The sequence below is a fragment of the Anguilla rostrata genome, chromosome 10 (assembly GCF_018555375.3).
Source record: "Anguilla rostrata isolate EN2019 chromosome 10, ASM1855537v3, whole genome shotgun sequence".
NCBI lineage: Eukaryota > Metazoa > Chordata > Actinopteri > Anguilliformes > Anguillidae > Anguilla > Anguilla rostrata.
In genome coordinates this window covers 37,581,270-37,609,039 of record NC_057942.1, presented here as the reverse complement: position 1 = coordinate 37,609,039, position 27,770 = coordinate 37,581,270, and the positions used below count along the sequence as shown (strand labels likewise).

At 45.5% G+C, this 27,770-nt stretch overlaps 2 protein-coding genes across 8 annotated transcripts in view; one reads left to right on the top strand and one right to left on the bottom strand.

Annotated features, from left to right (window-relative positions):
- Positions 1 to 156: 156 nt before the first annotated feature.
- Positions 157 to 18,323, top strand: fam189a2 (family with sequence similarity 189 member A2). Of its 2 annotated transcripts, none has more exons than XM_064296885.1 (11): positions 157 to 351; positions 7,060 to 7,116; positions 8,612 to 8,722; positions 11,773 to 11,892; positions 12,284 to 12,391; positions 12,768 to 12,901; positions 13,931 to 14,066; positions 14,271 to 14,343; positions 15,110 to 15,250; positions 15,835 to 16,106; positions 16,550 to 18,323. In XM_064296885.1, the coding sequence occupies exons 2-11, from the start codon at positions 7,105 to 7,107 to the stop codon at positions 16,874 to 16,876; spliced, it is 1,434 nt and encodes a 477-aa protein (XP_064152955.1). In that variant the 5' UTR covers positions 157 to 351; positions 7,060 to 7,104; the 3' UTR covers positions 16,877 to 18,323. The 2 variants fall into 2 exon arrangements, with proteins under 2 accessions (XP_064152955.1, XP_064152954.1); XM_064296884.1 differs by lacking the exon at positions 157 to 351 and adding an exon at positions 1,781 to 2,276.
- A 1,170-nt stretch (positions 18,324 to 19,493) lies between these two features.
- Positions 19,494 to 27,770, bottom strand: part of apba1a (amyloid beta (A4) precursor protein-binding, family A, member 1a) — a 64,903-nt gene continuing 56,626 nt past the window's right edge. For all 6 annotated transcript variants that reach the window (XM_064296874.1, XM_064296875.1, XM_064296871.1 and 3 more), the window contains 5 exons: positions 26,772 to 26,951; positions 26,202 to 26,414; positions 25,685 to 25,804; positions 23,419 to 23,559; positions 19,494 to 22,970 (listed from right to left, as the gene is read on the bottom strand). In XM_064296874.1, the coding sequence (XP_064152944.1) occupies positions 22,899 to 22,970; positions 23,419 to 23,559; positions 25,685 to 25,804; positions 26,202 to 26,414; positions 26,772 to 26,951 (726 nt within the window). In that variant the 3' untranslated portion in view covers positions 19,494 to 22,898. The remainder of the gene's footprint in view (positions 22,971 to 23,418; positions 23,560 to 25,684; positions 25,805 to 26,201; positions 26,415 to 26,771; positions 26,952 to 27,770) is intronic.

Sequence of the window (27,770 nt, the reverse complement as noted above, 5' to 3'; positions counted from 1 at the left end):
TATATGGCCAAAGGCTCCCAAACTGTGCTGGAGACCCTGTTTTTGGTGGTTTACTTTCTAAACATTGCCAGACGGGTCTTGGAAATGAAACTACAACGTGTCGTCATTTCCGGTTGTAACTCGAATTGAAGGCGCGCTTTGCTGTTTCTTCAACGGGTTCTTTCGAAAATAAAAATAAATTCTCTTAATTTCTGTTGTCCATTTTAACTATACGAGGAATTGGTCTCCGAATACTTCTGTGTTGCGGATTCTTGTGTGCTACGACGAATTTATTCACATGAGGAAGGTCCACAAAGAAGCTAATAAGCAATTGTTTGGAATAGGTTTACCCAATCCGACCCAACTCTAAACGTAAGTTGGCAAATTATCACGTTTCTCTCCCCCTGCACTCCCACATGGCTCCCTGAAATATATTCCGAGTGTATGTGTTTTGCTACATCTTCTCCGTCAAAAGTAGTAATTTTATTTTTAAGAAATGTAGATTGCATGCTAGCCTGGCGGAGAGGATTTTAGAATTTCGTGCTCAGCTCGCATCGGGGCCGACCGGGCTCTCCTCTATCGTTTTGGTTCCTCTTGAGATTTCTTCCCACAGGGGGAGCTTTTTTTTAACCTCACTTGTTGGATTTCTTTGGTTTTAGTCTGAGTTTTCCCATCCCTCGTTTTCTGTAAACGCGTCTTTGCTAATTGTTAACAGACAATGTAAAAAAGTTAGTAAAAAAAAAAAGGTTAGTAAAAAGTTAGTTAGTAAAGTTAGTTAGTAAAAAGTAGACACGTTTAATGTCTGTTGAATGATGGGTTACTCTCTTAAAGTTGCATTACGTGAGAAATAGTTGTGTGTGTCATTAATTAATGTCCCGTATCCACACACCATGCTTTTAAAACAGATTAGCTAATGCTTTCAGTTTCCATGTAAAAATGAATATAGTCTATATTGAAATTTAGAAATTAGGCTGGTAGGTGGAATCTGTGAAGTTGTGGACCCTTGCTCAAACCAAATCATTTGCCACAGTTATTGGGAACAAGCCAAACGTGCACTGTGTTATAATACGGGGTAAATGTTTTTTTGAAAAAATGGTTAAATTAATTGAACAAGAGTAGCAAAAACCAGTACAGACCAGGGTGGCGGCCCCAGGACTGAGTTGGGTTAGCTCTGAGTATAGACCAACCGGTGCAGGTTTCAGTAGCTTAATACACTCCATTTTTATTTTTCAAAATAATTAAAGACGCATTAAATTTCATCCTTGACCATTCAAACTACTTACATAGTGCTTTCAACAAAGTTTAATTTTTCTGTATGGTCCCTTTTATGAAGATGGAGCAAAGCCGATTGGTCTTTTGTCTATTAAATAATTGTGTCCATGTTATTCCCCCAATTAAACGTATCGTATTTAAAATAAAAATGAAGAACACAAAACAACATGCTCAGATTTAAAAGAGTTCCGTTTTATGTTGACACGATTTGCAGATCGGTAAACCGCCTCGGTGAAGTATCCTGGCAGACACTAACCTATCCTAACATGCTCTGAAAATAAAGAGACACCTGTAGCCTAGGCTAAGCGCTCATAAAAGCGGGCCATTTACCAGGCGATTTCCATAATGCGGCAGATCCCACAACCTTTGAAAGTTTCTTTTTTGTTGACCCAAAATGTTGTAAATGAACCAACACTCGGTACAGAAGTATCCAGAATAAATCCATTCTAACAGAAGGAGAAAACCATAGGATTCCAAGGGGAGAGAAAATAATGAATCAAAACTTCAACAGATTTAAAACTCAAACTCAGCCACTTCAGAGACATGAAGGAAAATAATGGGATTGATACCAAAAACAAGGACGGGGACTCGGTTCATTTAAATTATAAATAATAAAAAAAACAGAAATAACGCCGAAAAAGAGGAATTAAAATGAAGGAGCGCCTTCGGCCGCGGATCCGCGTTTGTTTTTTCTTCTATGTTATTTTGCGGCGTGCGCCTCTCCGATGTCTCTCCCAGTAGTTCTTCCTGGATCTTGCTGTCCAGTCGCGGGGGTTTCGCTGGCCTCACATTTGGCTGACCCGGCATACAGAAGCCGTCCTCGCTGCATCTCTACCGGCGCTTCTCGCATGCCTGGATCTCAGTCGCAGTTGTTCCCAGCGCTGCTGCCCGGCCGCCCGCTGCTGTCTCTCGGATTGCTGCAGCTGGTTCTCGGTTGTTCCATGGTGGCGCTCTCTTTCGGGGCTTTGTCACTTAGCAGCTCGCCTCCCATTCGGAATTCGTGTCCGTTTTGGGCTGGGTCTTCAGTAAGTACACTTCAGTTCTGTCACCACTATACAGAGAAATCCGATAATATGTAATGCTCCATTTATTTATTCTATCCCGTATGGTTTTCTGGCGATCATTCGTCTAAATCCCTCCATGCTGTCTGACGATCAGCCTGAGTGCTAGCTAACTAGCTAACCACGCTTAGCCTAATTGATTTCCTTAATTAATATATTGTAGATACTGCAAAGAGAAGCAAGTATATTTGTTAATGTTAGCTCTAGCTTTGTGATTTTTATGTTTAGCATTGACGTAAATTGGCGTTTCAACCATTTGCGATTGAAACAATGTACCGTTAGCCAACTGCCTAACTAGATATCTCGCTAACAACAAAGAGGCAGTGTATATTGTGAACATCAACAGGTAGAACGGTATAGTTAGCAAGGCCTAACTTATTAAAACCGCTAGAGAAAAACGGTTAATCAAAGATAAGGTTTAGAAAACGTCCGTGTTCACCGTGATACCACACAGCCTTTCGTTATCTAGCTCAGATCTAGACATTAGGCTAAGTCAATAACTGTGGGTGTTCAGTATTTGGAAACATGCATGGTCGTGTTTCAGTGAATAAATCCAGCCATTACGACAGACTGTCAGTACGAGTTTCCTAAAGTTATATTTAACAGTGTCTGTCCCGGCGGAAATGTAGTCCTGTGCGATCTGCAGCAATAAGAAAATGGAACTATTGCAAAGGGGTTTTGTAACGAGGATGGCCTAATCAAATTTTCCCTAAACTTTTACATGTACGAATATTCTAGTGTCTTAACATACAATACGAGTTTACTCTTCGAAGTTTCTTGAATAATTTGTAAAATACTCATATTTATATCTGGTGATATTTGCAAATTAAACCCTATTAATCGTGCAGATGTGTTTAGATACAAATGCATGTGCATGATTACTTTGGAGGAACTCCAAATACCAAGTAACAAACAGCACACAGAAATGCGTAACTGCGGACATGTTTTTATCTTGGCAGGATCGGAGCAAATGCATTAAAGTATTTGTCCTCAGCGCAGTCCTGGACGAGGTGCTCTCGTTTCTGGTACAACAGCTGTAATTTATCATGAGTGGTTGGGCCTGGCTGGATTTCTTGTTGACTTTTGGGCTCGCCAGGGCCACGCACGAGGACAGACAGTACATTAAGATGCATTAATGGCTTTGTAAACGTTAGCTTTTTAAACTTGTTTTTGTATGTTCCTTCGATCACAACCTCACTCCAAGTAGGAATGCAGCTTGAAGATAACATTCACAAGAATCGAAACAGTCCTAAAATGTTTCAGTTTATTGTTAACCTTGATAAAAATGATGATGGAAGACCATTGGAAGGAAAATGATAAAAGGGAGTTGCAGTGTCTGCAGTTTTTTTTGTGTGGTTTCCTTTTCGTTTTCATCAGGAGCCAAATTAGGCCTTGGAAACGGGGAGTGTGACGTCCTTCAACCATTTGCTTAAATTTGGCACTTAAGTGCCAAAACAAACTCCTAAGAGGTACAGTGTTTGCTCATTTTCGGTGTAACAAAAACGAGCACCCAATTAGGTAAAGAGACAGTATTCAATCAACATTAGTCCTTAACTTTGAGATGCAAGCGTTACACATTTTCTTGACAAACTAAGGGAGTTGGTTTGAGTGACCACCAAACTTGCCAAACTGAATCTGCGAAGAGACCCAAGTTTGATATCCAGAAGTAGGCACTTGACTAAATCTGTTTATATAAAGTAACATAAGCAAGAGAATATTTGAAGCTATGCCTTGTAAATCAACCCTTTCAAAGCAGTTGCCACTGTTGCATTATTGTAGTTCTTTTACTCTGACAAATTATCATGCGCCCTGTATGTTTAAAAAAAAAAAAACAAAGAAACAAAAAAAAACCCCTGAAACGCTCTGTTCCTGCCGTTCCGGCTGGCAGCTTTGTTTTTCTCTGGCTTTTCTCTGTGCTTTTCCATCAGCATTGTTTCCTCTGGAGGTCTGCTTTAGTGCAGCTAAACAGAGGCAGGGATCCAGTCAACATTTGGCCTTAACTTTGACTAACAATTAAAAGAACGTTTTTTTTCTTCCCCCCTCTCCTTTCACAAACATATTTTAGCAATCGTTAACTCGCCATGCCGAGTTTGTGCAGAATCTGACGTTTGCTTGTGTTTAAAAGTTAAGGACCAGAGTTGATTGCATTCCGCCCAATGAGTGCACTGCAGTCAGAAGTGTGTGGAAAGTGCTGTTTGAATACAGGCCTGAGGTTCTGGCTTTTTGGCTTGCATTTCCTCCCCCTTTACTCAAACTGTAAATCACTGCAGCCTGGACTCTCCTCCCGTTCAAGCTGGTTTTTCCTTCCAGATGTTTTCATAGCCATTCGGGATAATTGAAAACATACATTCTAGTGCTTTCACAAATTTAACCGAATGCAGTGTTGGTGGTTCATTACCGTTCACGCTGTCCTTCAATTCGAACGACAGGTCCTTGCTGTCATGTGACCTGGTGACCTCACTTTCAGCATTCTTTATTCCAGTATGAGTCCCAAAGTTTGCCAGTTGATCAGTCAACTGGTCAGCCACCTGACAGATGAGTCGGTTGATTGGTTGTTTACTTTCATGTGAACAGGTGTTGATCATTTATGATGCCACTATTCCGTTCTATTTGATCAGTCAATCAGTGGGCCTACCAAGCAATCGGTCAATCTGTCTACCAGTGAAGAAAATAGTCTTTTCTATGGGAATTGTGGCATGGATAGTAGATCTCCAGGAACAGGATTGGGCAGCCCTGGCCTGGCCTGGGAACGCCCCCGGGGCTGTTAAATTTTGGAACGCGTTATTGGGTGCGCCGTTTGCCACTAAAACTCTCAGCCTGGCACAATTTTTTCCCCCTACTGGCAATTTCATCTTCATTAGTTTAATATTCATACGCAGATGGAGTAAGTAAATTACAGGTAGGAAAACTACACAGGGAGTTTATGACCATCTTGGAAAGGAGCCATTTGGGATCTAGATATAAAGACATAAAGCTGCAGTTTCTAAATTTCAGTACTGCTTGGACTACTGCTCGTGCCCCAGAGCACGGTACTTATCCATCGTTTCCTGAGTCTTGATATCCAGCTGTGTAAAGTATTTGACATATTTGTCATGAAGCTGCTGAGAAAAGATTACCCCAAGCCGTCTAGAGTAGTGTGTTCTGTCCCAGTGCATTTCTGGCATTGCATTCTGAAAATAGCGAGTAAGATCCTCATAGACGTTACTCTGAAGAAGTTGAAGAAGCATACGTTATTGGTTGATCCCTTGAGGGCTGTCCTCATGATATTTTTATTTTATTTTCTCAGTGCATGTTTTTGGGTGGGTGTTTCCTGTGGACAGAGAGAGAGAGGGGTGGACTCAGGGCTTGATAGCAGGCCTTGCTTAACCGGCCCGGGGGATTGATGGTCCTCTCATCAAGCCGTGTTTGCAGACACCGCAGCCACAGCGGGATACTGAGCAACAGAGAAACAGACCAGAAGCACGGGGAGTTGAGGACATGAGAGAGGAGGAGTCTGTACAGGCATTCTCCTTCTCTTACCTCCACCGGCTCTCCTCCTTGCAATTACTCCTCTCTTCTCTCACTCAGTCTCCTTATCTCCCTTGCTTCTCTCCCTCCCTCTCTCCCTCTCCTTTCCTCACTGTCCATCTCTCTCTTTCACTCTGTCTCTCCCTCTCTGTCTGTTATCTCCATCTCTCCCTCCTCTGTCTCTCCCTCTTGTCTGTTCTATTCCACAGTCGCCTCCTTGTTAACGCATCGGCGACCATTGCGTGATCTGTCTGTCACGCGCGCATGTTTGTGATCGCACGTGGCGGAGGTCGTGAGGAGGTGTTGCAGCGGGTGGTGGAGTGGCGGGTGGTGGGGTGGTGGTGGTGATGGCGTGATGTTGGAGGGTGGTGGTGGGAGTGGCGGTGTTGGTGGTGGTGGTGGTGGTGATGTCAGCGGTGATGGTGGTGGTGGAGGGGGTAGTGGTGGGAGTGGCGGTGATGGTGGTGGTGGAGAGGGTGGTGGTGGTGATGTCAGCGGTGATGGTGGTGGTGGAGGGGGTGGTGGTGGGAGTGGCGGTGATGGTGGTGGGGAGGGGGTGGTGGTGGTGGTGGCGGTGATGGTGGTGGTGGAGAGGGTGATGGTGGGGGTGGCGGTGATGTCAGCGGCGGTGGGGGTGATGGTGGGGGTGGCGGTGATGGTGGTGGTGGAGGGGGTGGTGGTGGGAGTGGCAGTGATGACGGTGGTAGCGGTGATGGTGGTGATGGTAGTGATGATGGTGGGAGTGGCGGTGATGGTGGTGATGGCAGCGGCGGTGGGGGTGCTCTTATCAGCTTGCCTGTGCCATAGCTGTGTTTGACAGCTTTCTGTGCGCAGGGGTGCGGTATCTGAGAAATGTCAGATACGCCAGCGCGTTTCACGGCAACAAAGAGGCGGGATTAAGCGGTTTGCGCTGCGCCCGGCGGAAAAGGCAGCGGCGTTCCCTCCCCGGCGGGCGGCGGGGGATTTCCGCTTTTGTCTCTTAGATTGCACTTATCCCTTTTTGTCATTGTGCCGGTGCAGTGACCGGGGTAATGGGACTGTAAATCCCCTGTTTGTGCGGGGGCTGTATCTGCCCTGTTCTGTGTGTGTGTGCGTGCGTGCGAATGTGTGTGTGTGTGTGTGTGCGCGTGCGTGCGAATGTGTGTGTGTGTGTGTGCGCGTGCGTGCGAATGTGTGTGTGTGCGTGTGTGTGTGTGTCTGAGTGTATGTATATGTGCCTCTAACAATGCTGTTTTTACAGGTTATCCTCTCTGGAATCATTGGTCTTACAACATGGCGGAGACCCATGCTACTTTTGGTAGGTGGTTTACATTTATAAATACATTTTCATGCTCACTCTCTCTCTCTCTGTCACGCACACACTCACACACGCACACACACATATATACACACACACTGGACTATACAGAGGTTATTTGTGATTGGCAGTTAATAGCTTCATTGATTTTTCACAGTGGGCTGTGTGTGTTGTATTCTACACCTAAACCTGTGAACTTCCTCTTGTTAGTTCAACGGACCAAGTTCCCGGGTCAGGGGGGTTGGGGACAGAGAGAGAGAGAGAGAGAGAGAGAGAGACGTTAAATACAGTAGAAGCTTTGGCAGCATGGATATACTGTCTTTTTTTGTGAACAGTTCATTCACGTGCCCCCACACACGCGCGTGCACACACACACACACACACACACACACACACACACACACACACAGTGAGAGTGAGAGAGCCGACTGGAGCCGGATTTATCCCTGGCGTTTCTGTGGCTTCAGGCACACATGATGAATGGACACTTTAAAGATAGAGTCTGGGGGGGTGGGGGGAGGGGGGGCGTCTAGGGAGGCAGACCTGCACTGTGAATTTGGATAAATAGATACCAGGAATGTTGTGTGTGTTTGTGCGTAGGAGACGGACAGAGTGAGATTGAGAGTGAGAGGTGTATTAACTTTTCGCATCATCGAGGGATGATTCCTGACACTAGAAGTCTGTTTAGTGTGAAATGAAGTGGAGTTCTGGATTCTCCTGAGGACTGAGGGGAGGAACAGAGACTCAATGCACCAACTGCCAAAGATAAAGAGGTGTAGGTATACTGGAGTATAGAGCAGTGTGAGAGTATACAGGAGTGTAACATTCTACAGTAGTATACAGAAGTGTGGAAGTATGCAGGAGTTTACAGAAGTGTGGGGATATGCAGGAGTATACAGAAGTGTGGGAGTATGCAGGAGTGTGAGGGTATACAGGAGTATACAGCAATGTGGATGTATATAGGAGTGTGAGAGTACAGGAGTATACAGCAGTGTGGATGTAGGCTATATAGGAGTGTGGGAGCGTACAGAAGTGTGACAGTATCATGTTAGTCAGTGTTGAGTCAACCCCCACATGCTCACTCACATGCTCACTCATCCATTTAAATATAGAGCTTTACTGGCACAAGAAACTAGATCTGTTGCCAAAGCATTGAAAGCCAGTACATTAACATGCGATGAACACACAAACATCCTGTCTTTATGTACTCCTCTAACTTTTCCTCTCTCGTTATTATTCTCTTTGTCTAGCTGTGCCTATCCTTTTTTCTCTCCGTCTATCCAGGTGCCCCTATCCTCCTTTCTTTTTCCATTTCCAGCTTTCCTTTTCCCCTTCCTCACTCTCTAGGTCTCTCTCTCTCTTTCTCTCTCGGTTTTCAGCTGTACCAACTTCCTCCCTCTCTCTCTCCCTCTCTCGCAGCAAATCTGTTCATTCTGTTGTCGGTGGTCTGTGTCCTGCTCAACTTGGCCTAACCCCCCCCCTCTCTCTTTTGCAGGTGAATCTGTTCGTCCTGTTGTCGGTGGTCTGTGTCCTGCTCAACCTGGCCGGGTTCATCCTGTGCTGCCAAGGTGCTCAGCTGGTGGCCAACATGTCCTACTGCCAGCTGGTAAGAGGAGGACGCCTCTGCACCCCTAGCAAAACAAACACACCCCAAACCCATGGCAGTGCACTGTATCAACATTCTGAATCCTGCACCTTACCAAAAACAGGAAAACGCCACCGCCCCCTGCCAAAAAGTCTGGAAACCACCACAGTGCAGCCTAACAACACACTTCCTCTGACCTTCCCAAAGTGCCCTTTGACCTTTCAGCCTTGCAGTCTATCGCTGAGCCTGTGTCTTTATATTTCCATCTGTTACAGAGCTGGTTTGTACATAGATATTATTCATTCACTCAGGGTCCAGGCTTGGGGACTGTTGTAGGCCCCATGGATCTCCAGGGTCCAGAGTTGGGGGCTCTTATAGACCCCATGACTCTCCTGGGTCCAGAGTTGGGGACTCTAGTTGACCCCATGGTTCTCCAGGGTCCAGAGTCTTGGTGTGTGTGTGAGTGTGGAAGTGAGTGTGTGTGTGTGTATGTGTATGTGTGTGTGTGTGTGTGTGTGGTTAAGTTATGTTGGCCATGGCTGGAGAGAATGTGTGAAATTCCTCGGTGAGGGCCTGTGCTCTGGACAGGAAGTGCCATGGGAAGTGCCTTTAGAATGACCCAGGATAGCGGCGGAAAATCTGATTTCCCTGCCCCCCCTTTCCACCCCTCCACCCAGTGACAGGTGTCTGTAAGCGGGGGGGGGAGGGGGGGCGCAGTCTGTCTGTGATTGTGCCCGTCTGCAGGGCGCCAAGCTCCAGCAAACAGGAAGTGAACCCTGCTGACGGAGGACAGGATTCCAGATTGTTCTATTTTTACCAGACTGCCACCGTGCCACAATCCCTCCCTACAGAGACAATCCTCAAAAAAACAATAGCTCTGGATCTCTCTCAGGCCTGTACGCACACGCACACACATGCACACACGCGCACACACACTCTTATGTGCACATGCGCGCACAGAGGTTTTGTTTTGGCTCAGACCTGTTTTTTTCCAGGACTCTGTCCTGCTGGTCTTAATCAGCGGAAAATAATTCATCATTTTGGAAAGGTCATGATGTTCCTCGCACATCTGCGCACACACACACACACACACACACACACACACACCCTGCCTTCAGCTCCAGAGAGCACGCGCCATGCCCTGCAAAAGAGACAAAGAGCCACACATCCATGGAGACAAACAGATTTCTGATGAAATCCTGGTGATTTCATCCTTCTTCTGGCTGCTTGACGTTTTAACAATTGAGTCGAACTGTGGCACGTAAGGATTTAAGCAAAAACAAAAACCAGAAAAATTAGAAAATTGAAGTGCACCGTTTAAGGTGCTGGGATCGTCGGGTTTGGAGGCCGACCTGTGGGAACGTGTGTTCCTGTTCTGGGATGCCAGAGTGAGTGCTGGGGAGCAGGGGGTTGGCTGGCCGTCGAGCGCTTTATGGCAACCCCGCTGTGCCTGGTTTTGGCGCTGGTCTCTCTTTCCCCAGAGTGAGTAATGGGCCTTCATGGCTGTGCAGTGACGGGGGAAATTCCCCCCCCTCTCACCCCCTGGTGGGGGCAAGGTTATACAAGCTTGCGAAAAGGGATTGAGGTGTGCGTGTGCGTGCGCGTGTGTGTGTGTGTGTGTGAAAGAGAGAGAGAGAGCGAGCGTGTGTGTGTGTGTGTGTGAGAGTGAGAGAGAGAGGCAGCAGGCAGGGTTGGCCTGAGAACTTGCAGGTTGCCAGGTTCAGATAGAATCCTCCCTTCCCAAGGGTGTGATAAGGAGGGAGGTTATTTATAATCTTAACATTCTTGACATTTCTGCACGTCTGTTTTCCGCCAAGCAATTACCACACGGTGGGGGTGGGGGGGGGGGGGGTAATGCTCTAGCAGGGGATCTGATGCCAATTAAACGAGGGTGCAATGGCAGACAGGAAATGTCTGTTCTTGTGATAAACTGAATGACTGTGAGTGACTGAATGATTATGAGTGACTGAATGACTGTGAGGGACTGAATGATCTGCCGTATTTCTGTGTGTTTTCTAGATGTGGATGTTAACTGAATGGTGTGGGGTGTTTGTGTGTTTTGTTGATGTGGATAAGGACAGAGAGTAACTGAATGGTGTGGGGTGTTTGTGTGTTTTGTTGATGTGGATAAGGACAGAGAGTAACTGAATGGTGTGGGATGTTTGTGTGTTTTGTTGATGTGGATAAGGACAGAGAGTAACTGAATGGTGTGGGATGTTTGTGTGTTTTCTAGATGTGGATAAGGACAGAGAGTAACTGAATGGTGTTGGGTGTTTGTGTGTTTTGTTGATGTGGATAAGGACAGAGAGTAACTGAATGGTGTGGGGTGTTTGTGTGTTTTGTTGATGTGGATAAGGACAGAGAGTAACTGAATGGTGTTGGCTGTTTGTGTGTTTTGTTGATGTGGATAAGGACAGAGAGTAACTGAATGGTGTGTGTTTTGTTAATGTGGATAAGGACAGAGAGTAACTGAATGGTGTGGGGTGTTTGTGTGTTTTGTTGATGTGGATAAGGACAGAGAGTAACTGAATGGTGTTGGGTGTTTGTGTGTTTTGTTGATGTGGATAAGGACAGAGAGTAACTGAATGGTGTGGGGTGTTTGTGTGTTTTGTTGATGTGGGTAAGGACAGAGAGTAACTGAATGGTGTGGGGTGTTTGTGTGTTTTGTTGATGTGGATAAGGACAGAGAGTAACTGAATGGTGTGGGGTGTTTGTGTGTTTTGTTGATGTGGATAAGGACAGAGAGTAACTGAATGGTGTGGGGTGTTTGTGTGTTTTGTTGATGTGGATAAGGACAGAGAGTAACTGAATGGTGTGGGGTGTTTGTGTGTTTTGTGTTGATGTGGGTTAAGGGACAGAGAGTAACTGAATGGTGTGGGGTGTTTGTGTGTTTTGTTGATGTGGATAAGGACAGAGAGTAACTGAATGGTGTGGGTGTTTGTGTGTTTTGTTGATGTGGATAAGGACAGAGAGTAACTGAATGGTGTTGGGTGTTTGTGTGTTTTGTTGATGTGGATAAGGACAGAGAGTAACTGAATGGTGTGGGGTGTTTGTGTGTTTTTCTGTTGCAGAGCGAAATCGGGGACGTCTGTCACTGCTGTGCCGACAGCCCCAACAGCAAGTGCCCTGAGGAGAAGCTGCTCAAGCTCTACCCTGGAAACTCCTGCAACACCATGAGGGTCCTGCTCAAGGTGTGTGTGCGCGTGCGTGTGCGTAGGTGTGCACGTGTGTGTGTGAGTGTGTTTTCAGTCCTTTTACCCCCATTTTTGATGGCCTGATTGTGCCTTCGTCTAGTTGTTCTGCCTGTCTCAGAAAAGGAGAATCTCTACATGTTTTGACAAAGCCATCCAAATAGTTGCATTATATTAAGTTAATGGTTTTATGTGATAATAAATGTCACCACACCCTTTTAGTGGTGTATGGAACAAAAACTTTCACATATTACACATTTCTGTCATGCGTTCATCTGCCAGTCTGCATGGACCAATCACAGCATTGCAGTACAGTACAGAAGCTCTGCCTGCACCAATCACAGCCTTGCAAGAAAGTGCCAACCAATCCCTTTCTGTGTTGTTTTTCCAGAAGGTTCTGTTTGCACTGTGTGCCCTGAACGCTTTGACCACGGCCGTCTGTCTGGTGGCCGCTGTGTTGAGGTACCTGCAGATCTTCGCGGCGCGGCGACCGTGCACAGTAAGAACCAATCAGAAACCAGAACCCTGACACCTCCTCCAATCCCGTCAGTCCTTAAGCCACTGAACCGGCTGAGGGCTGAATCCACAACTGTCTTGTTATCTTGTTGTCTTGCATCCTGTAATCCTATGGACTTGTTGTGAGTGATTGAGTGAAGCTTAAATAAGTGTAAATGACTGCTTGAATGCAGTCTAGAAAGTCTTGAGATGTTAAACAATTTTCTGTCATAGCCTTCAGTTTAAATTCATCTTGTGTGTTCACTTCTGTGATTGCTTCATATTAATGTACTGTGAAAAGTATGACTCCTCAGTTTGAGAGAGAAGATATATGTTTTTGTGTTTTAACATTTTTACCTTTTTTTTTTATTTTTTTACAGGAAGAGCCCCGCCCCATCGCAGAGGAAGGGGAGGAGCCGGCCCACATACCTGATCCAGACGAGTTTGTCCCTCCAGCCCCTCCCCCCTCCTACTTCTCCACCTTCTACTCTTACACCCCTCGCCTGGCCCGCAGGTACCCCTGTACCCCTCAAATTTCCAACACATGCAGACACTCTCCTTCTCTCTCTTACACCTGCACCCTTAAACTACCACACAGGTACTCCTCCACCTGCTTGTGTGTGCCCCTGTACCCCTCAAATTCCCCATATGTACCAACACATACTTCCTCAAAACTGGTCCTCAGTTATGGGATCCTAACATCCTGATAGGTTCTCCTTCATGAAGAAGTGGGAGAAAGGTGGAGCGTACAGTAACTTACATTTACAGTAAGGAGAGTCTGTCGCGGGTAAACCCTGCCCCCCCCCCCCCGGGTGTCTCAGGTGTTTCAGTCACACCGCGTTGGCCTTCAGTGTGACTTTTGACCTTTGCGACGTTGCGGGGAGAGAGGTTGCGATCCTGGATCCTGTTCCTGGCCCTCAAGGCACAGGATGGAGCGCCTGGGTTACCCATGAGCACTGGGGGGCCCCTCTGCTTGAAGGCACGCAAGCAATGAGACGTTAAATTTGGGGGTCGTGCTGTAAAGGGATAGCATCCACGTCCCTGTGGCTGCCCCCCCCCCATGGTAACTTGGTAGAAGATTCTGTGCCTAGGCCGGCTTCCTCTCCTATAGGCACTCTAAGGCTTATCCTTGATTTAGCCATTGATAAAGCAGCAAGTGAAGTTACAAGCAATCAGCAATGGTGTGTTTTTAATAAGCCAATATGTGCTGGAAACCTCTCAGTAGATGTTGCCCAAACCCTGTACTTGGATCAGTGTTTTAATGTGTGGGTTAACAAAGATTCACCTAGAGTCTTTGTTTTACATGATTGGGTGAATTTGGAAGGGTGTTTGGTGTAACCTCCGTAGATATCTTGAGGTCTGGGTCTTTGTCTGGCGGGATGTTTGGTCAATCCCCGGTAGATATCTTGAACTCTGGGTCTTCATTTGGCAGCATGTTTGTTGGAGCCCCTGTAGATACCTTGAGCTCTGGGTCTTCATTTGGCAGGATGTTTGGTGAACAACCCCCTGTAGATATCTTGAGCTCTGGGTCTTAATTTGGCAGGATGTTTGGTGACAGCGTGATTCCTCTGCCTCACATATATGGTGCCAGAATCAAAGGGGTGGAGGTGTTCTGTCCCCTGGACCCTCCCCCGCCCTACGAGGCCATCGTGGGACAGCCTGAGGACGCCTCCGCCCAGGTAACCGTCTCCACCCGTAGCCTTCTGAGAAACGGCCACCGGCAGTTCGGTTTTAGCCGGTTAGCGGCTATTGTCTGCGGGTGTGAGAATGAAACGCAGCCCTTTTCGTGTTTTTGACAAAGACGCGGCCCCTGTCATGTGACTCCACCTTTAACATAAAGCGATCTGTGTCTGTGCTTCTGTCTGTCTGTCTGTCCGTCTCAGGAGACGGAGGTGCTTGCTACTGACCTGGCAGAGGGCTTGAGTGACAGCTCGGAGACAGGACCTCTATGTGAAGGTGGGTATTGTGACATCACACCAACAGCGTTCTGATATGAGACTGTGAGCGTTCCCGTCTTGTTGCGTTGCAGTTCAATAACAACATTATTACATTTTTAATGAAATATTACATTATTTATCACCCCATTGTCCAGGATGGCTCTGCATTAGGTTATAATTTTGTGCGTTGGCGTACACCGGCTTTTTTTCCGGAACATTCGCTCCTGCGGCGGTTCGCGTGACGTGCTTCAGGCCGAGTACGGCGGCAGTTTTCGGGATCTGGAATCCGAGCTCGGGAGAACTCGCTCCTGCCTGTCCCGCGCTGGCCGCCGCGAGGCTCAGACTCAGACGCGCGACGGATTTGCATTTTCGGCGGGTGTGACGGGCGGCCGAGCGTTCGGGGTGTGGCTCGGGAGCGGAGGATCAGTCGGCTCAGCTCGCGAGGGGCCCGACGCCACTTGTCGACCCGTCACTTGCCCCCCCACCCCCGGGTGGAAAGCTAGCATTACAGTTTTTTTCCCTGAGATTTGACATTTAAAACCGCCTTTGTTTGCAGCCTCTCAGGTGAAACGTGGAGCCTGCTGCTCGAGTGTAGCCGCCACGTCAGCCTCCATTTTAGTTTCGGTTTGCTTCGTTTCATTCAGGCGGGTGTGTGTGTAAGAGTGTGTGTGTGTGTGTGTGTGTGTGTTGTGTGAGTGTGTGTGTGTGTGTGTGTGTGTGTGTGTGTGTGTGTGTTTGTCTTCCTGTCAGGTGCTCAGAGCTCAAACGTCCCGTTTCTGTTTCAGACGGGGCCCCGCAGGACCCCGCCACGCCCCCCGTTCAGGTCCGGGGGCAGACGGCGCCGGTACCGCCCAGCAGGAGGTCCCAGAAACAGCAGCTCCGCCGGTCCATTAGTGACCCGGTTCTGCTGGACCTGGCTGCTAAAGGTACTGCTGTTGTTGGGGGGGAAAAAAGGCAGAGCAATTAGGAGCCCTGTTGGGGTTGGTTGGTGGTTGATGGTTTGGGGGTTGGTGTTTGAGTGTTTGGGGTTGGGTGTTTGAGGGTTGGGGGGGTTGGTGTTTGAGGGTTGGGTGTTTGAGAGTTGGTTGGGTTGAGGTTGGTGTGGTTGGTTGAGTGTTGGGGTGTTTGGGGTTGGTGATAACTGGCCTAAGGCCTGTGTTTGGGGTAAGGGCGGAGGAGCCGGGGGGGGGGGGGGGGGTGGGCGTGGTGGTGGTCTGTGCTCGTCTGACGCCTGTGCTCTCCCACGGTAAATCTCCCCCCTCCGTCTGTCAGCATACACATGATCTGTGTGTATATATAGAGCGCCGGGCCGGTGGGTGGGGGGGGTGTCGGGGGGGTCACCGAGGCCTGGTGTCCATGGGGACAGGAGCAGATGCGTGCGCATGCACACGCAGGCAGTAACGAACATGCATGCGCAGCCACTCGCACATGCCTGCGCAGCTGTAGATACACACACACACACACACACCCCTCAATCGCTCTCTCTTCCTCCTCCTCCTCTTCCTCCCAGTGCTGAGCTGCGAGGCTGCCACGCAGACGGAGGCGGGGCCGGTGACGGTGACGCTGCGGAGGGGGAGGGGCCAGCGCCGGCCCCGCCCCCAGTCCATGGTGGACTACCAGAGCTACCAGGCCACCAAGCAGCTGGTGGCGGAGTTCCTGGAGCAGTCGCCCTGCAGCCTGACGCCCGAGGTGCAGGAGCTGGTGAACAGCATCAAGACCGTCCTGCGCTCCGACGAGCAGCACATGGACGAGGCCGTGCGCAGCGCCAGCTTCATCGAGCAGGTGAGGAAGAGGAGGAAGAGGAGGAGGAGGAGGAGGCCCTTTTTTAGCGCTGCCGCACTGATCGATTGGCTGATTCTGCCTCTTGTTTTTAAAGGTTTCTAATTTATGAAGCTTCCTGTTCACGTTAAGCGTCCATAGGGGTGTAATGGAACATCCATGCATCAATGCGTCACAATGCTAACGCTGTAATGCAATGCCTGTTAAACACATTGGTCACATTCACAAGGCAGCTAGTTGTATCACATCGTATTGTGATTAATTGTTATTATTGTTACATATTTTAACAAATTAAGAGAAATCGTATCACATCGTATCATTAATCAGAGTATGAATATTGTACTGTATTGTGATCAAGTTGTATCATTGCACCCCTAATCATATATATAACTCTATGGTGTTCTGCACTGGTAACTCTGTTCTCTTTGTGTCGTTGGTCTGCACAGGTGATCACTGGCTCGCCGGCCTCTCCAGAGCAGCTGATGCAGCCGCCTGCGCATAAATGCGCGCAGCCGGTCCTGTCTGCGCAGACGCTGCCCCTGTCTGCGCAGACGCTGCCCCTGTCTGCGCAGATGCTGCCCCTGTCTGCGCAGACGCTGCCCCTGCGGAAGCGTCCGGGCATGCTGCACCTGCGCAGCTGCGGGGACCTGAGCACCTTCACCAGGCAGGAAGTGCAGCCTGCTCTGCGTCGGGCGGGGTCGCAGGGGGGCGCCCGGGGGGAGCCGGACCGCCCCCACAGCCTGATCGGCGTCTGCAGAGAGACGGTGCTCTGAGGACGAACCCCCCGCCCCCCCGCACGGACACTGCTCACTTAAGGCAATCGTGAACAGAGATGCGCCCCCTGGTGGTGATCCCGAGGAACTAATTGCGCCACCTGGTGGTAGAAGCTCCAGGCATGAAGAGCTTTAGGCCGCTGAAGATAAGCAGCTTCTAGAAGACCCCAGCCTTTGATCAGGCTGGGCGTGTGTGTGTGTGTGTGTGTGTGTGTGTGTGTGTGTGGGTGTTGTAAGGGTGACTGTCTTGACATATACATGTCATATTATAATGATGAAAGAAAATCAAGACAAAAAACTGAAAAAACCCAAAATTGAGTTCTGGAGCCTTAGGTTTTGCCAATTTAACTGAATTATGATTATTATTATTGCTATGTTTAAGCATCTCAAATGATTTTTTTTTTTTTTAAATTTTATTTTCTGAAAGTTTTCAGAAAATAATTTTTTATTCATCTGGTGATCCGCAAGGGGCTCGTAAACACATTTATTAAGCAGCAGTGAGCAGAAACACCCCCCCCCCCCATGTGATTAATATCATTTTTTTTTTTTATTACAAATTTGGAATAGAGATGATTGCTTTAAAAGTCCAGCAAGGACAAAAAAGAAATCGCCACTTTAATGAGATTCCTGCTTAATGCCTTTTTTTGTTAGTCCTGTTGGCCCTGTGGGTCAGATCCTTTTCTTTATAAATATGCACTGTAAATAAGATTAAGCCCATGCATCTCATAGGGGTGGAGAGAGGAGGCGGCTAACTTCATCTCCTCACCAGCTGAACCAACTGTTTTTCATATATAATATAAAGTTTTCTTCTTCCTTTCTTAGATGTGGTGTGATAAGCCATATAGATTTATTTTATGTATTTCTGAACAGTCAGTAAAGGGGGAGGGGCGTGTTAAAAGTGTAGTGGGGGTAACTAGTGGAGTGTCCTTTCTTTTGGGGGTATGATTGGGATTATGGGTCAGGGCCAAAAAAAATGTTTGCAACCTGTCAGTCAACGTTTTGTCTTTTGGCTCTATTTAAATTCGAGTTTTTTTTTTTTGTCCCCCACAAACACAATTTGGCGGCATCGGCGATCGAGAAAACGAGCTCGCCAAGCGCAAGTTTGTGAAGAAAAATATTTGTTTGCGTTTATTTGTCAGTCAGAGTTAAGGACGTGTTGATTGACTCCAGGCCTGAGTCTCCCGTGTGCAGATGAGGTGGTTAACGGGGTTTCCCCCTCAGCCCCGCAGGGGTGTTCTCAGGCTCACAAAATGTACTAAATGGTTCAATTTTCTAACCTGATTTTTATTTGAATTTCCCCCCCAGCCCTCTGTCTCTTCTCTGAAAAGGTAGTTGGGGAAATTTCGCACAGCTCGTTTTATGTTTCAAAAAAAATCAATGGAGATTAAAAGAAAAAAAAGAAATAAAATAAAAAAATATATAAAACATTTTCAACCCTATTAAAGAAGTGGTTTCTGTCTGTACTTTTTGTCCAGTTTGTGAAAGTTGAGCTTTGGAAGCAATATTTCATCATAAGGCTTGACCCAGATTGGACTGGACTGTAGAATTAGAGTAGTACTGAAGGCATTATAATCTGTAGTGTTTATTTTTTATGATCCCCTTATCAGGTGACCAGTGGCTTTCAAAGGGCTGAGTCTATGTGTTTGAAAAATGCTTAAGAATTAAGAATGGCTGAACATACACAAAAATTTGTGTGAACATGTCCATATGTGCTTATTTTAGAGCTTCTCTCCTGGCGTAAATGCATTAATATGAATGTTACTTAGTTGCATGTGAAAGTGGTTAGCTTTAAAAAGGGTCGTATATTTAATTGGCTTCACAATGGATTAGAAGGCTGTTTGGAGTCACGGTGAGCTCCTGGTACGATGCCGGTTCTTGTGACCACTTCTGTGACATCATCGTTTGGTGCAGTGCCAGGTACCTGATGAAATCCGGAGGGATCCGGACAGATGGTGCTGAATATTAGCCTGGGTGGTGTGCCGTTTTGGCTGGGTGTTGATGTTTGTTTATTTCTTGGCGTGCCAGACCGTCTTCGTTATGGCAACTTGTGTAGCTTAGCATTTCAGCAAACCAATTGCCTCCACTGCACGGATCAGCAGTTTAGCGTGCCCCTTGCCTGAATGGCAGAGGTTAGCATTTTAGCATGCCTCTTGCCTGAATGGCATAGGTTGGAATTTTAGTGTGCTGCTTGACCATTAGCATTTTAGTCTATTATCATATTAGCGTGCCTCTTGACCTGTCCAGCGTGGAGTGGTGTTTTAGTGTGCCAGTCGCCTTATACACCTGATTGTTGGCCGAAGGGCTTGGGGTCTGGTAGTCTGACAGACTGCCCTACCTGCTCAGGATACTGCTCTGAATGTAGCTCAGTTTTAGTGTGTCAGTATCAGCTGTGCATGTAAACCGGACCTACAGGTGCATGTGATCGATAAATTAGTATATGTAGCTGCTCTATATAAGTTGCTCTAATCCGATGATACTGTGACGATACGGATTTGGAAACACCTGTGTAATTACCTTGGCATTCAAGATAAATTCACTTTAACATTTTAATTGAAACAAACAAGATAACCACCCCAACGACCCCCATTCTCATGGCTGAGAATAAATGAAGTTAGAGGCCAGTCTTTCTGCAGTTTATTGTTGTAAATACTGTTACAAACATTCCAGCCCTGGTACAGGAATGTAGCTCAATAGTTGTAACACAGAAAAGCTAGCAAATAAATAAACATTGCCATTGCTTTACAGAAAGTTTTTTTTTCTCCCTTTTTCTTTTTTAAGACGTTGACAAACATAGTTAAGATTAAGTACATTCAAAACAAGTGCAGTATAAACACTAGAGTTTGCCATATTCATAGCCACCACATACTCAAGTGTTGTGTGTGTGTGTGTGTGTATATATTTCTTTTTTTACAAGGGACAACTTTGTTGCATTACAATACCCTATGATCCTCTGGAAATGGGCGGGATCCTCTATTGTACCCCTGTACTGACCAATAGTATACCTTGGAGTCTAGCCGTTCACTAAATATGTACATTGTCACATAGCCCATCGTCTTATTAATTTTAACACGGCCCCTTGCACCAACTCGTGCTTGGGAGTCCTTCCCAGTCCGGGTTCATCCACGTTCGTATACTCTACCAATCTGGATTCATCAATGTCCGTTTACATTGCCAATCCGGATTCAACACACAAGAAGTACTACATACTACTATATATATATATAGATATTTTTTTCAGCTGGTTTTGGTTTTAACGTGAAGTAAATCGTAATCACACTTCGTACAAAGCATGAACGGTAAAGCCTACGGATGGCACGTCAAACGCCATGCTGAACGAAACCGATCGCGGTGGTCGTCGTTATTCTCATTTCACATTTAATTTCTAAAATAAAAAAATTAAATAAAAATACAGCAATCGACAGTAAGGCCAGTATGATCCTCGAGGGATGAAGTCGACGCTCGGAAGCGAGCTATCGGTGATTTGAGGATGGACGTTTTCCGTACGCGGAATGCGCGGTGTTCCAGCCAGCGATGAACAGCAGACAAAAGTCTGTAACTGTACGTCAGTCCCGAAGGCCTAGTTCAAGACCTTAGAAATGCCAGCACAGTTACCTCTGTAAACATTAGATCTGATCATTTATTTGGGTGGGTGGGTGGGGGGGGGAGTGGGTAGAAGTGGGAGGTGGATGGGGAGGGGGGAGGGATGGGGGTCAAGAAACAGGTGTATAGCTATGAAGGGACTTTTAATTGTTAGTTTTTGTCCAGCTGTAACATGCCTAAACCCCTTATCCCAGTATTCATCCATTTTTTTTATCTTACTTGTCCAAATTATTTATTCTAACAAATTGGTCCACAGCCGGCTAATCTGTTATGCTGTGCATGGTGAATGACGTGGACTTGGCTGTGTGTTGACTCTTAGCAAGTTAGCAGCAAGGTCTTGTGTCACTTGTGTTATCAGTCCATTGTAATGAAGATTAGTAGGGGGAGCAAACAGGAAGGATTGTGAAGCCAATCAACAGCAAGGTCCAATTAGGTTGACCAATTAAATTCACCCCCACCCCCCTCCAGTCTATAGAGCATCAGTGATTAAAGCAGAGCAGAGTGTGGGAAGCATTCTGGACTGGGATTGGTGAACTAGACTTGAACCAGATATGCACAGCTCCAGACTGAAAAAAATTCTAATTTACATGGTGGGAAAAATATCTGATACTTTCATGTTACTAACCAAAAACATACAATCCTACTGCATGAATGAATACTTTTTTTTAAAAGATATTGGATAAAATAGATGTTTTTAAAATGTCAGCAATCTGCAGGAGTTGTCCTGGCCTCTAAAATGTTTTTCAAATAAACAAAAACTAGTTTTACCCAGGTTTAGTAAATTCCGGAAAGGGATCATGGAGTAATGTATGGTACATTTATAGCTAGTGCTTACATTCCAGTCATGCAGTAGGGTGTGCATCCACATTACACTGTACTGCAGCTGTGACCCTATATCTCTGGAGAACGGTCACAGCACGATGTACAGCTTCACGCTTCGTCTGTTAGTTTGTTTTGAGCTTCTTCGTTGCTTTGGTCTGAGATTCCCCTTCCCCCTCCCCCTCCAAAAAACTAAATAAATTCACATGAAATCCCCTCCCGCCATTTTTCAAGTTTTCGGGGGAAAAAGGTTCTATTTTCAAGTATTAAAAAGTGGTCAAAACGTGAATGCCCTGAGGAGAAAATGAAAAATTGCAGTATCACCCTTTCATAAATATCGAATATTCAATAAAACTAAGAAAGAAAAAAAAACAGAGGAATGTTATATCTTACATTTTAAAAATATATATTGCACTTAAAGAAAAACTAAATAAAAAAACTAAACTCCCTATCAGTAAGACTTCTCTGCAGGACTGTGCTTTAGGAAAGATGCTACAAAGGTCAGATTTAATTCATTTTTTCCCCAACTTTCAAATTTGTTGCCGAGTCCAAACATAGTTACCGCAAAATGGTAAATTTTTACTTTTCATTTTCGATGCTCTTCCAGAACGCTACCGCGATACGGATGCTTCTTTTATCCGTCCAGGGCTCTCTACAGGCTTGTTCCCACACTGGAGAGAGAGGAGCTGGCAACAGCCTATCACCAGCAGACAGACAGACAGACAGATACCGCTTTGAGTCAGAGCCACTGGTGCTGGGTAAAACCTGACTGACATCAGAGAAAATACTATTTTCCTGCATCACGAGTATACAGAATTATCTGTGATTTAAAAAAAAAAAAAGAATCCTGTGAATGTTAATTATGAACCTCAGCTGGAGAAACCAGCCTGTGGAGTATTTAAAATAGGCCTGCTCTGTTTAACTATTTTGTGGAAAAGTCCCCCCCCCCCCCCAAAAAAAAGTGAATTTCCTTGGAACATTTTCAGATGTATAATTTTAATCTTGGTCCAGTTTTATGTTGTTTCCCTCTGTGTGGGGTGAGGGGTGTTTGGGGGGGGGGGGGCAGAAAGACATGTATCTTAAGGAATGCTTGTTAAATGAAAATGTGAAAGAGTGGGATGGGGGGGGGGGTGGAATCTCAGGTGAGCAGACTCGCCCCACACTCCCCCCCCCTTACCCACTGGAACCCGACAGAGGAGGAATGTTCTGTAAATCAGTACAAAGGCCATCAAGAGGCCTCTACGTACCAGAGAAGCGCACACGGTTTGTGTGTGTGTGTGTGTGTGTGTTTGTGTGTGTGTTTTCATGTTAAACATCATACATAAATCAAATATGAGAGACCAAAATCCAAACAAACCAGCAGCCAGTGGATTCCAAATAAAAAATTAAAGGGAAGGAAATGATAAGGACGCAAGCTCCTTCGGTATGACACAAACACGCACACACACACACACACACACACACACAGGGTGGGGAAGGAGTGGTGAGCAGCATACATAAATGTACTAATGCACAGGAGAGATTGAGGGGAGGGAGGGTAACACTAGTGGTGGGGGGGGGGGGGCTCAGGGGGTCAAAGGTCACTGGGTTTTTCCAGTCAGTCTCAGATGTAAACTGGCTGCTCCTGGGCTGTCAGTAAGCGGTACATGGCAGCAGGCATCGTCTTCATATGAATCTGCAGGAAGAGAGAAAATGCAATTTACACACACACACACACACAATATCAGGAATATCTACTGCACATAATCTGCTCCCTTCTCAAACAGAATCACAGCGTTTTGCCTGGAACTGTTGAGGGGATCACTGTTTGCTGAAAGCTTCCGCGCTTGGGAATACCTAACACGTTTTCCGTCTGAACTCAGCTGCTTTGTTTTGCTTTTCCAGCCAACCAGCTAGGTGTGAGAATAACATACAGGGTGAAAGAATGCTAATAAAAAACTGTTGTGTACAAACATGCGTGTCATGATTATTAAGTGTGCACCACTTCCATGTGGTTGTGTGGGAGGAGATGGGTAAATAAAAAGATATTGAAAATAATTTAAAGTAAAGAAAACTGTGGATGGACAAAAAGGGGAGTGGTCTCAGGCAGAGGAGGAGGAGCCTGGAGGACGGCGAGTACCCACCTCTCCTACAGCATTGGACAGGATGTGCACAATCTTCTCGTGGGGCGTGGCCACCACGCTCTGCCCGTTGATCTCGATGATGCGGTGGCCGACGCGCACCCCCCCTCGCTCGGCGATGCCCCCCCTCATAAGGCTGCAGATCTGAAAATGGACAACGGACCCGACATCGCCCCGGTTACCACGTGCCAAAAGCACCCTGGCCAAGAGATACAGCATGCATTCCATCACCACAGTCCTGAAATGGAGAATACATGACTATATGCAGTCTTATGTACCTTGCAGTTTGCCACTGAAACACTCTCATCATAAATTTCTTTCAAGACACTTCTATTCAATTATTTCACTGTGGTTGTTCAATTAAAATTATTTCCTATCCGTGTGAGTCAAGCAACGACCTTTAGAAAATCTTAGACAAAAGACTATAGTCATATATTTTTCTGTTTTCCACTGAAACAGATTTTTAATCTTAATTTCTCCAAATACATTTATGTTCATTCATTTCACCACAGGTGTCAAATGAGCAAAGGTTTTCTATCCATCGGAATAAAAAAGGGCATTAAAATTTTCTTTTTAACTTTTTATACATAAGACCTGCTGCTTTCCATGGGAAAACATTTTTCATCATAAATTTCTTACAAGACATTACTATTCAATTATTTCATCCTGGTTGTTCAATTAAAATGATTTCCTATCCACCTGAATCCAAAAAGGATTTTTACATTTTTATTTTTTTTTTTGCATTTATTTCACTTTTTAAACACAAGACTATAGTCTTATGTATTTTGCTGTTTTTGATTGAAGCACATTTTTCATTTTAAATTTCTGTCATGTATTTTACCATGGTTGTTAAATGAACATGATTTCCTATCTGTCTGAATTTAAAAATTTTAGTTTTTTTCTTCTTCACTTTTTGCACATAAGCCTATAGTCTGGTGCCAATTTCCATTTGCATTATAAATTTCATAAAACACATTTCTATTCATTAATTTCACAATGGTTGTTCAAATAACATGATTTTCTATCCACCTGAATCCAAAAAAGATATTTTTAAAGATGTTTGTATATATTTCACTTTTTAGACATAAGACTATAGTCTTATGTATTTTGCTGTTTTTGACTGAATCATATTTTTCACCTTAAATTTCTTCAAATACATTTCTGTTCATTTATTTCACCATGGTCGTTAAATGAACATAATTTCCTATGCATCAAAATCTTTGATATGGCATTAAATTTTTTTTAAACAATTTTTCACTCTGGACATTAGACTGAAAAATTCAAATAATTAAAAATGAAAGCAATCCTTGCACTCACCTTTTTTCAAGGTCTGAAACATAACCCTAACCTTTGTTTTAGCTCGAACACTTCCCCTATTCCAAAACTAACCCAAAGTCAAACCCTCAATTCCCTAATAAGACCTAGAAGTCATTTTAAATATGGAATGGAATGATAGATAATTGAAATATCATAAATAAAACAAAATAAATGCATGGATGCATGTTTGAACAAATTTTTTTATGAAATATGTATTTCAGTCAAAAAGTATCTAAATCTAAATCCATACGGCTACAGTATTCAGCTGAAAAAAAATTTGATCAAACACTACCTTTTGCACTGACCATTAACAAAAAGCTCCTAAATATAAAACTAATCTTGCCTCAACCCTAACATTTCCCATATTCATAACCCTAACAGTAAAGCTTGCTGCCGAAGCAGACTGTTTATCACTATGGTTATTGCTTGGTTACAACATCCGACCCAGAGAATATGAACCTGTCCAGTGCCTGTTTATCACCATGGTTACTGCATAATTATAGCCTGCTGCCCAGAGAGACTGAATATGAGCAGTATCTCTTCATTGCCACGGTTACCACATTTTCACATTTCATTTTCCCTTCATCTAACAAGGTAAATAAATGCCTTTTACAGCAATGGCCTGACAGAATCATCCCTGTGAGGTGAGGAATGCAAAGAATTGGCCAATCAGATCCATGCAGGATGATGATGATGTAGCCAGATGTAGGAAGGGTGGTTTATTTTTGTTGGAGTTTTAGCACAAGATTCAGAAACCAATCTTGAGCACCTCTATATATTTTCTGCACTGAAACACCTAGTTGGTAAACTAGGGGTTATGCTCCCAAGCTTGTAACTGGATCTCATTAAAGCTGGTTCCTTTTGCTGTTGTTCAGAGAAGATGCCTTAAAAAAAAAAAACCCTATTAGGCAGACTCCACCCTTATTCACAGCATCACCGGAACAATACCCACAATGCCGTTCTGCACGCTGAAGCCCAGCTGATATCTGAGGTCGGGCCTCCGGATGAGGACGGTGGTCACCGGGGGGCACCTCACGATGTTGAGCTTTATCCGGGACTGGGTCTTCAATCCCTACAGGGGCGGAGGAGAAGATGCATCAAACGCCCCCATCATAACTTACACGCAGCGACTTAATGTTCGGCCATTGAATTGGAACCTATAGGATAACATATTAGCATCATATTATACAGGATAATTCTATTATTACATAATGACTCTGACTATAAATACTAATATATTAAGTATTTACAGTTATAATTATGATAATAATAACAGTAATAATTAATATAATTATAATTGTAATCACAAGTATGTTTTTATTAAAAATAATAGTAAGTATAATGACGTGTATAACCATGTACACAGTAATTCCTGATAGTTTAACAAGACTATCAGGTAAGGATACCAGGCTGTGGATTAGGTGACACTCTGGGGGCGGGGCAGAATGGGGCGGGCCAGGGCGGGGCACCTTGATGATGCTCTGGCAGGTAGACAGAGGCAGGCCCACCAGGCTGGTCCCGTTGATGGACATGATCTGGTCTCCGATGTTGAGGCGGCCGGACTTCTCCGCAGGGCCGGCGTGCATCATGTTGGCGATGATGACGGTGGGCAGGATGGAGCCCCACCCAGACTCGACGATGACCACGCCCAGAATCTCCCCCTTCTGCTTCTCTATGTACACCTGGTGAGGACACAGAGGAGCACTGAAACACACACCCTGTTCCGCTCTGCTCTTGCTTCTAAAGGTCCCCAGCTGTCAAAGGAACATGGGAAGTCCCAGAGCTGAGTATCTGATTGGTTTATAGTTTCTTTGGTAATATAGAGCTGACTATCTGGTTGGTTTATAGTTTCCTTGGCAATGCAGAGCTGAATATCATATTGGTTTATTTGTTTATTTGGTAATACAGAGCTGAGTATCTAATTTGTTCATAGTTTACTTGGTAATAATGAGCTGAGTATCTGGTTGGTTTATAGTTTCTTTGGTAATACAGAGCTGACTATCTGGTTGGTTTATGGTGTCTGGGGGAGCAGGACTCACATCTTTGCAGTTCTCGGACTTGGAGAAGTGGATGAGGTCATCGTTGTACATGTCCTGGGTGTTGAGGAGGTCGCTGTACTCCTTCTGGCTCAGGTCCTCGGGGTTGATCCCATTGGCCCGCAGGAACTCCTGGTAGGCCACGCTGAAGGCCTGGCCAATCGACTGTGCGATCAGCTGAGCCTGGGGGCGGGGCCATGTGATAGAGGGAGGAGGGAGGGAGAAGCGGTAGAGGAAAAGGAGCAGAAAGAAAGAAGAGAGAAAAGGGCAAGAGAAGAGAGAAGAAGCAGGACAAAGAAAGAAATAAGTTCTTTTGTTTTTTTCACATTAATTAACATATGTACATAACATTTACAAACGCACTTCCATTTTATTGTGAATTCTTTTTTCCCACATAAATTAACACATGTGAAAAAACACTTCCATTTTACTCTGAAGAGTTTATTCAAATAAATTAACACAAATATGTGCAAAAACACTTGTGTGTGCCTACACGTGCACAGCTTGTGAACTTTCCTCTGAAAAATCACGTGCTTTTACCTTCCTGTAATTAATTCACAAGTGCGTCTTAAATCGACAGACGTCTCAGAAGATCGCTGTACTGGAGCTTCTCCACAGCTTTCAGAGAGCGCTCAGTACTCTTCTTCCCTGCTTTAAAACCGCTTTGCATGCAGGGACGGCTGCAGGTAGGCAGGAGGCTCTGCTGGGACTCCTCTGCTTTTCTCGGGACGTCTGCGCTTTCAACGGAACGGAAAAGCGCGCGGCGTCTTTTCGCCGCTATCGATCAAACCCCACGCTTCAGGGACGCTTTACTGTCGTCACGGCGAGAGCTACGGGCGGCTGTCGGCAGCAGTGCATTGTGGGATAAGAGGGAGACGCAGAGACGGAGGCAGGGAGACTGACTCTTACAGAAAGAAAAAAAAACATCAAGAAGGACCACCTGTCATGAAACATGACAGTTTCGTATGGGGGGCGGAACTGAGGGAGACAGAGGGAGGCAGA